We start from the raw sequence: 9973 nt of genomic DNA, 5'->3' as shown, positions 1-9973 counted from the left end.
TTATTTTCTGAACCAAATTTATCATGACACGTTTTTATTTATTTAAAAATATCAAGTTCTCAAAGGTTATCGTGATGGAACTATTTACATCTTGCTTGGTGTCAGATTGAGGAAGTTTAAGGAAATAAGCAATGAGCTGTGAAAACTGGAAACCTCCATCAGAATCAGCTTTATTGGCCAAGTACAGTTCATGTACAAGGAATTTGGCTTCGGTGTCTCTAGTGGCTTTATTTAAAATAATTCTTCATGTATACGATACCTTTATTCACTGCAGTTCTTTTTTTCACACAGAAATAAAAAAATAATATATGTAGAATCTGAGAATCCAAGACTATGAGAAAAAAAAAGTCAGAAAAGGTTTTTCTCTGGGTATAAACTGTTCATTATCAGAGTGCCAAGAAGAGAAAAAAATGCCACAATGGTCAAGATGGCACGCAGGGCTTTGAACCAGCTGGGATACGTTGGAAGTAGAGCGAGATCATAATGCAGTGAGATTCCAAGTCCCATGATGATCATGGTAACTGCAGAAACAATGTTGTCACTCATCAGCATAGTCACCCAGGCAAGCAGGGAAGGGACCACACTGTTGGATAGATTTATCCAGTCAGGTTTGGCTGGGCTGCTCTCAGGAAGTGCAAATCCCCAACGGGCACCACCCAAGAAGGAAACTATGGATGCAGCATAGGCTAGCTGTGCATAAGCCAGCTGGGGACAAAAGCTCTCAGTCACAGCCATGAACAGAGTGGGTGATACAAATGGGATCAGCCCTGCGAACCCCAGGTAAAGGGCGGGTTTGGGACTATTCCACAATTGCTTCATGTCATAGCGCAGCAAGTCCAATTCTCGAGGTGGAGGTTCAGGCTTTGCTCGCTTTTTCAGCCTCTGAGAGGAAGAATGGAAGCACTGGATCCTCGCCAGCAAAAAATCATGAAAAGTGTTGTTCTTCTGAAAGAGCTGAGACATCCTTAAACCAGTGACTGGAAGACGTTTCTGGACACGTCCGGATTGAATTTCTGTAAACGGACATGTGCTTAAAGAATGGCAGCTGAAGGGAACAGATCTGTCAGAGGATACATTCAGACTTGGAAACCAGCATCGTTGTAGGGAGGCTGTACACTGCAGCACCTGAAAGAACATTTACAACATGAGGGTAACAGTATTTCGTATTAAATACACAAAACATGAGCCAATGAGCTGCGAGTATCAAGTTTGTGTTACCCGGTGGGCTGTGAAGGAGTTTCTTCCAAATATGACTGAGAGCATCTGCAGAAAAATCAAAGTTAAATTATGCTAAACAAAAAAATGTTCACCCATTTATAATAAATGGGTATATTTAAAAATCATAAATGAAAAAAACAAGAAAAATAAAAGATGAGAGTTTTTAAAATTATTGTAAGACGTTTTTTTTAGTATTCAACATTTTTCTCAACATAAGTAAGTCCTGCTGATTAATTATGTTTACTGTACATTATCAATAAGGACAAATACGTTCGGCACGCATATAAGCTTAACACCACGGTTACAATGAACTGATTTAAGAATCCTGACAACATAAACACGTGTCTCTGACATTCAAAATGTATTTTTACCTTTGTACAGTTGGAAATATTCTGACTTTACGATGGAATCTCTGCCCGTTGCAGCAGGAAACACGTTGGTCCGCTGTTATTTCTCTCCGTGTTATCCCGTTTCTAGAACTATAGTTCCGCTACATAATTCTTGTAACGTAAATCAAAATACGATGCATACGTTCAATGTCAAAAGGGTAAAAAAATAAAAGAAATAAAGATAATGAAGCAAGTTAAACTTTAACACTGCAGAAGCTTATAAGCCATCAAAAAAGAACAATTAAATCAGATTGGTAACTAAAAAGAGCTGCATTGCCAGAAGAAAATGCAAATGTCAACTTTTCCATAACATCCAGTTTGGGACATTAATTGGCAGACTATATTCCAGAGTTTAACTGGAAAGGCAGAACCACCAGAGGGAGTTGTTCTTTAACATAAATCAGGGGTTGCAGTGTCACCACATTACCTCCAGATAAAGTCATAAAAATGTTAAAGTAAAGTTGATGCACAGATGACAGAAGGACTAAAGGTTCCCCATTTTCTTAATCAGACGCATGCTTGCATTCCACAGAGAAGAACACCTAAGAATGAAACCCTTCAAAACCAGAAAAGAGAAAGGATTTCATACCAAAATGAAAAAAAACCAAAAAACACGTAATAGATTAAGAATTATGTTATGCAAAAAAAAAAGTTTCATAAGATGGGACAGCCAGTTGATGAGGAAGTTTCTGTCTGACGGAAAAAGAGGTAGAATTATAATACTGCTTGCAGGACAAAAACAAACCTTTTTTTTTAGGAAGGAACCCACAAAATACATGGCTCTGTAAAACCAAGAAAAATTGGATGAAGGAAACAACACCCCCTGAAAGCACTCAGTACCCATATCCCTTCTTAAATCCCTTGCCCCCTGTTATATTCATCTATATTCTTTACCTGTTTAACCCTTGTGCTATCCTGGGCACTTTTACATTGGGAGTTGGGTCATCTAGACCCACTTGACAGTGCTCTGAACCTTTTTTCTTCAATAATTTTTTATCTTCACTGGTGTCCATGGATTACATGAAATCTTTCCACCTTTATCCACCTTTGTCATGGTAGGGAGAACACGTCAATGCTTACATTGGGGTGAGGTCATCTAAGATAGCACAAGGGTTATTCCTCTTTGAGGTTGTGGGGTTCCTGGAGCCTAATTGCTTAGGGGAGTTGGGGGGTGGTGGAGGTAGGGTACACTGTGGACAGTTTGCTAGTCGATTGCAGGGACAGATACTACACACACTCATTCATATCTAAGAATGAATTTTTTCTATGGGAGAATGCCAGAAGGCATGTAGAAAACCAATCCAAGTGCATGCACCAGGTGAACAGGCAAACTCCACACAGAAAGAACCTAGCTGGGATTTGAACTAGGGACCTCATTGGAGGGAGGGGAGAGTGCCAACCAGTACACCACCAAGCAGTCAACTTGCCATGTTTAAAAATATCATTGTGAATTTGTGACATAAAAATAAGAATACAAAAGGGTTCAATCAACTGAGCATTAAATGTATTCTGGGGGAAAAACAAACAAAAAACAACATTAAGAGCAAGGTGTACACACCCTGCTGTTAGTATAGCTGCATGCAGCTGCATTAAATCGTTTTTGATCCAATAATACATACATATTGACTATTATAGTCTTGAAATAAAAGGTTTCAAGATAAAAGTCCATTCTAAATTCAAGACATAAAGTCTTTTGGGGAACAACACCAGCAGTGACAAATTGAAAATAAAGAACTAAGTACCAAAAAAATTTCTGTGAGATTCTTTATCACATCATTTATTATTTATGGAGAAGATCGAGTCCTGTGTACATGACCTGCATGGTTTTGAATGAGTTGCTGACTTGTTTGTTGTTTACTTATTTTAATCGATTTTATTTTATTTTATGTTTAGTTATTTTATTGTTAGTCTGTTAGACTGTTAAATCTTTCTTTTTTAAATTGATAGAAAATTAGATTTAAAAGTATTTATTGCCTCACAAAGTATGTTGGGCCTCACATGATGAAAAACGGAATGACAGACAAAATGAATGAATTATGAATGGTAAACTTGTAATCCCCCCCAAAAGGCAGAACCTGATTGTCAGGAAAATGTCCATAAGGTACAGTATTCACAATGATAACATGTAAAACATATATTACTTTTATTCAAGAGTTTAGGAGTGAGATTGATTTAATAGTGTAACCATGACATGGTCGTATTAAACCAGTAGGGGGCAGTCACGAGGCTTGGCTGCACTTAAGGAAATGTGCACATCTAAACATACAGGCTTGAAAATAAAAAGAAAAGACTAGAGTTTTTAAATACATAGGGCAGTGGAAAATCATTGGCTTCTCAGTTCTGGATGTTTTTTTTTTCAGGTGACAATTATGAAGATTTAGAAAAATACAAAGACAGGCAGACTGGAAAGTATGTGATGAACATCAGTTTGAATTTACAAGATCTCATTTTGCCAGTGTTTCAGGATTACCAGTACAGTGTAATCAATAAACTCTTATACAGAAAAGTATCTATACAGCTGGAACACCGATTCAAATGAGTCATCTCTGAAAATGAACACGTGAAGAAAGAAGAGCCTTCTTCAACCACAACCAATGCTCACATGGCTCCATCATCCTGAAAACAAAAACAAACAATTTAAAATTAAAACAATAAATATGATTTTAATGCAGCTGTGAAAAGAAAACTGTTTGCTTTGTGTTTATTAACGTGTTTTTTATCTTAAGTTTGTTTTCTGACTTTCTTTTCTTGATGAATAAAATCAAATTTTTTAAATAAAAGCCTTTTGGCAAATGGAAGGGGGTAACATGGATGTTCTAACAATCCTTTTTTCTGTTAAATTTTTTAATATACAGAAATAAATATTACACTTTAATATCCACAATAAAATAATAAAAGTGATGGGAGTTAATGTCATTTTCCCTCCATATTTGATCACATTTAACTCCCAAACAGAAGCACTGAAGGTGAACAGACATCGTGCCCTTTACTGACCCCTCCACAGCAGCCACAGCAGTCTCCACACAAAGCTCCCAGCAGGCCGTTCACCACCTGCACAGCACACAGCGCAATCTGGATCAACCCCATCGCCAGAAGCACGGCGAACAGAGCTAGATTCCAGTGCACAACGTTCTTTGGCTCTTGGCAGTTATTCCAGAGAGATTTGTTCGACAAGTAGTCTCTGGTGAAGGGTGAGAAAGAAAAGCAGGTTAATATTTGAACAGATAGAAAAGTGAAAAACATAAAAAGAAATGTACTTCTTTTTAGGGAAATGACTTGTTTATTTGAAGTACTTTTTGATATTTCCCTGCAAAAGATTACATATTAAGCTTTATATGATTTAATTTTATTGGTGCAGCAAGTAATTCACTATAAAATCTTGACATTAGTCTGTTGTTTTGATAGAATTCTTTCTAACAGATAGATTTTGTTTAGTCAGTTAAGTCAGTTAACCTGTTATACAAGTTGTGCAAGCACACAGATGATTAACGTGTATGTGTTTTATAATTTCATTCTGTGATTCTCACCCATCGGAAAATGGGTATCCCCATATGGTTCCATTACTTGTGCTATTAAAGAGACACAGAGGTCCTTGATTGATGGCCACAGCAGAGACTATAACTGAGTAACCGGCTCCTAAAACACCAACAGCTGCAAACAGGATGGAGCTCAGCATCTACACAGAGAAAATAGAGAAAAAAGTTATACTAACATTAAATGCAATGCAAAGGCTTAAAGGTTGAAAGTTGACCAAAGTGGGAGGTGGTGCAAAAGTGCAGTCTAACAGACCTCTGCTTGTTAAGTCATTCCCAAACTCCCACTCCCACATTCCTTATCGATCATTGTGTGTATCTGTTGTATCTTTCTCTCAACACAATGGCAGCTCTGTATGGAAACTCCCGTCGGAGTCAATACTGTCTCATGACAGCGATCAAATTCTTATCTTGTGTTTTTCTTCTAATTTATGGGTGTGTAAATTAGGGAAGGTGTGTGTCCAGCGCCACTGTGTTTGTTTTCCATTACATCCTCTGGGAGTTTCTGCTTTTCTGAAAGCAGATGGCTCACAGTAAAACACCAATAATCAGTGTTGATCCATAAATGAGAGAAGGGTCATCACAGATTATACTGTGTTTATTCATTATTTTAAGAGTCAAATGTAAGAGTTTTCAAAAACCCTAAGGTTGACAATCATCAGGCGCGTTGGAGTCAGTAAAAAATAATGCCGTCCCACTGGCTTTTTTCTCTGCTTCCTAAACTTAACATGATAAATGTTTTGGATGTAGTTTTCTTATCTGGTTAACAATGTCTCTGCAGAGATTAGACTCTAAATTTAGTTCCTTGTTCCCCTTTTCACAGATTCCTGAGCTAGGACTACACATAGGCAGAGCATTAATTACATTTAAATTCTGTTGGCTGAACTATTGTAGGGGAAGACGTATTGACAGATCTTTCTCTACTCAGAGGATACAATAGTAGGTATTTTTCTCAAGATACACATTTTCACAGCTGCTTTTTGTTAGAAGTGCAAAAAAGTATGATTTCAACAAGGCAGAAAGATGGTGATATTGTTGCACTGATGTTGGTTTAAGCTACTTTCAATCAGCTGTAAATGTCGTTTTCCTGTAAATGTCATTTTGTTATGAGAAATATATAAAACTAACTCACAGCAAATCTTCTCCCACAGCTTTCGTTTCCACAGCAACCGCAGCAGTCATTGTTCTTCAGACCCAGGAAAACCAGAGCTGGGAATATCATCTGGCATTCACACATACATAAAAAGTCAGTAGGTGGCTGTGTATGTTTTCTTTGGTGTCTCTAAGAAAAGTGAATTACCACTTTTAAACTGGTGAAATATTTTAGCTAAAAGATGCAAACATACCCCAGCATGTAATAAAGATACTGTAAAACCACCAAAGCGCACAATAATTTAAAAATTCTTATACCTGTCTATATTTAAACTGCAAATGTAAAAAAAAAAAAAAAGTTCTAGAGATATAGATTTTTTTTACATGTTTTTTTATTTTTAGAAAAGTGTTTTTCTAAATGACCTGTTCAGGGTGTGACCTGCCTTCGCCCAACATTAGCCAGGAAAGAGTCCGCCAGCCCCGTGACCCCAAAAAGGGTACAGCGGGCAAAGAAAATGGATGAATGGATGCTTTTCTAAATACCATTTAAAAAAAATCTAATAACCTTGTAATTTGACATTTTAAGGTTTTTTCACATCAATAATATACAAAACCTGCGAAAATGCTTTTATGATGTAATGATAGTTTGCAGGGATCTTAAATCATGCATTTATTTTATTTTATATCCTTTCTTTTATTTATATTGTTATTATTTAATTTATTTATTTTAAATATTTATTATCAATTTTAGTTGTAAGTTCATGAATTACTGTTTGGGCTATTGGTAAAACAAAATGAGATGGTAGGTCAAAGTTTGACTTTGACGATGAAAAAAAAAACATTTAGATGCAATTAGGTGTGAAATAAAAATCTGAACTTTTTGGTTATTTTCCTGAATAGTTCTTTTTTTATAAATAAATTGTGACTAGGAAATTAAATGAGAAATTTAAATGGAAAAAATGGAAAATTTAAGAAAATAAAAAATTGAAGTTAGGATAAAATTCATATTGTAAAATAAAAGATTAAGAGGAAAAACATGTCAGATATTTCCATCCATCCATCTTCGGATGGCTGAATCTCTTTCATGGAGCTGTGTTAGATATTTGAGATTATAAATTAATATTTTGACTTAACTTCCAGGATTTTGAGATTTTAAAAGAAATACTGAGAATTTCAAAAAGGTTTTTTAGAATATTTACAAAATAAATGCATACTATTAAAGCACTTACCAGTACTCCTGATCCCAGAATCCCTCCAAAGTACCAGACCTGTTTGGAGATGTGCTCACTCTCAACGATCTTTCCATCCGGGAAGAAAAGCAGAATGTTGCACAACACGCACACAATTGCCAAAGGGAGCAGGCTGATGCCTAGACATTTGGCAAATCCTCCAGAACACATCCTAAATTTAATTTTTTGACTGCCTCTGAAGTAACAGCTGCTGATCTTCAAAAAAAACTGGTCTTTTTGCAGTCTGGACTTTCAGATATGAGCACGTCCACGGTTTTCTATTCCAGGTGAAGTTGGTTGAGTCCTATGATTTTACCTCTGACCGCCACTTTAAAAGACTTCCATATATCTGAAGGATGGTGTGTGGTTCACCTGTACTGTATCTGAGGATGGACACTGCCCAATTCAAGCTTTTATACTTCCTCCGCCTTGCTCTAAGTGAGCTAATAGTTCCTCTGTTACATCAGCCAGCTGTATATGGCAAGATCTCCCACATCCACACAAAGTGCAAACACACAGACATGCTCTTATGACTACATGTAAAACACACAAAGAGCCATTAATGAAGGAATATATTGCTGTGTGCTCACAAAGACACAACAGTGAAGGGACAGTGGCCACAAAGGTTAATGTTCTACCATGGATTTAGTGCAAATGGCAACAGACAAGGAAGAGACAGGCAGCTGGTCGATAAGCAGGGTCTTTGTAGCTGGGGTACCCCGACCAAAGATGTTGTATGTCAGAGGAAAGACTATTGGACAGGTATGTCAGTGTAGATTCTCAGTCAGCCAGGTCACGATAAAATGAAAAGCTCTAAAAAATGAAAAATAAAAAAACTCAATTGGACAGGTACTGTATGTACAAAACACAAAAATGTGCTGAAAAATGTGGCAAAAGTGAGCACATTGTACAGTCAAAAACCAATTATCACAATCTCCATTTGAAAGTAATCAGCCAAGTAAATAGTTAGCTTATCAAAATTTGACTGATAATTAAAGAGTCCATCAAAAACATCTGGTTTTACAAAGTATTCTAAAAACGTTTTTTCTTTGTGACACTCACTGCACGTTTCTGAATATGTTTATCGTTGTGTTATTTTAAAGTTAAAAATTTTAAACTCAAAATCTTAAAAAGCTTTCAAACTATTTAGTAGGGGTGTAACTATTATTATTATTATTATTTTAACTTTTCCTTTCCAACAGCTGGGCGTACAGATGAAAGCTGAAGGCCTCTTGTGTTGGACATATTTTACTTTAACAACTGGGGTTATGAATCTTCTGACAAACTAGAGGTATGTCTGAACCTTTTGTAATCAAGGCCAAACTTAATTCATTTTGATCATATTTGAAAACCTTTGGTGTTGGACCGGACGTAAAGGGAAAGAAGGGAAGAAGAGAGATTGATGTTAGAGAGGGGGGGATATGAGGGTGATTATAGAAGGGGGGGTAAAAGCATGAAGCAACATAAAGCAACAAGTTGCTGGATGGTTATAATCATTACAGTGAGGTTCAGATGTAATACAAGTCTATAAGGGCGGGGCCTGTCCACACACACACTCAAATGGTATAAACACACCTGTTGGCTCCAAAAACGTCCACTTGTCAACATGTACACAACACAAATAATGTTCACACACGCATACCTATGCCTTCAAACCAGCTAGTTTGAAATATTTCATTCAATCACCCAAAGTATTTGTACAAAGGTGAGCTAACACCTGTGGTCGAGTGAGTGTTTATGTTCTTCTGAAGTAGATGATGGAATGTGAAAAGAAGGAGGGAGAGTGCCCAGCCATCCCCACACCAAGACCCCCGCCGCAGCAGCAGCGGCAGCCAGAACCCCTCTACAATTATTTTTAACATTGATTCAATTTATATCATACATTTGTAGATGATACAATTGATGATACAATTGATACAATTAATTTTTAACAATCCAATTCGATCCGATTCAATGAGCTAAGATTGATCCAGGACAGTGTATTTAGGAGTGTGACTCAGAGATAATTACTTACTGAACAGTGCTGGTGAAGTTTTCCAGATTCCTTGTATTTCTTGCAAGACACAATCAACTGTAAATTATATATGTGTACAAACATACAAGAATTAATGGAAAATCCGTTCAAATTTTAGTTTCATAAAGTTCTGCACAATGTTGTTTTTCCACATCAAAATTATACAAATGGAACATTATTAGATCATTTTACCACACTGTATGGTGACATGTCTTTGCAAAATGCAAAAATCCAAATGGCATTTTCCAAGATCAATATAATATGATTTTAGAATAGTACAGCTCAATTCGATTAACAGCTTGCCTCAGACAGATTGAACTGGTTGGAATGTAGGAATATAAATTGATTAAGTCGGTTAATCGTTACACCTACCATTTACTTAAATTCATGTTGAATTATGGTTGACAAAAAATACTTATTAATGCTCAGCTGAGGTAAAATCAATGGAAAGATTTTTTTTAAAACGGTGCCATGAGCTGTTTTTATAGGAGATGTAAT

At 36.4% G+C, this 9973-nt stretch overlaps 2 protein-coding genes across 2 annotated transcripts; both read right to left on the bottom strand.

Annotated features, from left to right (window-relative positions):
* Window positions 1–157: 157 nt before the first annotated feature.
* LOC101160229 (transmembrane protein 69) lies at window positions 158–1726 on the bottom strand. The gene is made up of 3 exons (XM_004068044.5): window positions 1590–1726; window positions 1219–1263; window positions 158–1125 (listed from the first exon to the last, which is right to left on the bottom strand). The coding sequence occupies exons 2-3, from the start codon at window positions 1261–1263 to the stop codon at window positions 349–351; spliced, it is 822 nt and encodes a 273-aa protein (XP_004068092.1). The 5' UTR covers window positions 1590–1726; the 3' UTR covers window positions 158–348.
* A 2007-nt stretch (window positions 1727–3733) lies between these two features.
* Window positions 3734–7849, bottom strand: tm4sf4 (transmembrane 4 L six family member 4). The gene is made up of 5 exons (XM_004068043.5): window positions 7462–7849; window positions 6273–6362; window positions 5135–5283; window positions 4602–4788; window positions 3734–4223 (listed from the first exon to the last, which is right to left on the bottom strand). Exons 1-5 carry the CDS (start codon window positions 7630–7632, stop codon window positions 4206–4208), a joined length of 615 nt encoding a protein of 204 aa, XP_004068091.1. The 5' UTR covers window positions 7633–7849; the 3' UTR covers window positions 3734–4205.
* Window positions 7850–9973: the final 2124 nt, after the last annotated feature.

The sequence above is a fragment of the Oryzias latipes genome, chromosome 4, assembly GCF_053564925.1.
Source record: "Oryzias latipes strain Hd-rR chromosome 4, Olatipes_Hd-rR_3.1".
Classification (NCBI taxonomy): Eukaryota; Metazoa; Chordata; class Actinopteri; order Beloniformes; family Adrianichthyidae; genus Oryzias; species Oryzias latipes.
The sequence above is the reverse complement of the archived record's forward strand: the minus strand, read 5'-3'. Positions and strand labels throughout refer to the sequence as shown.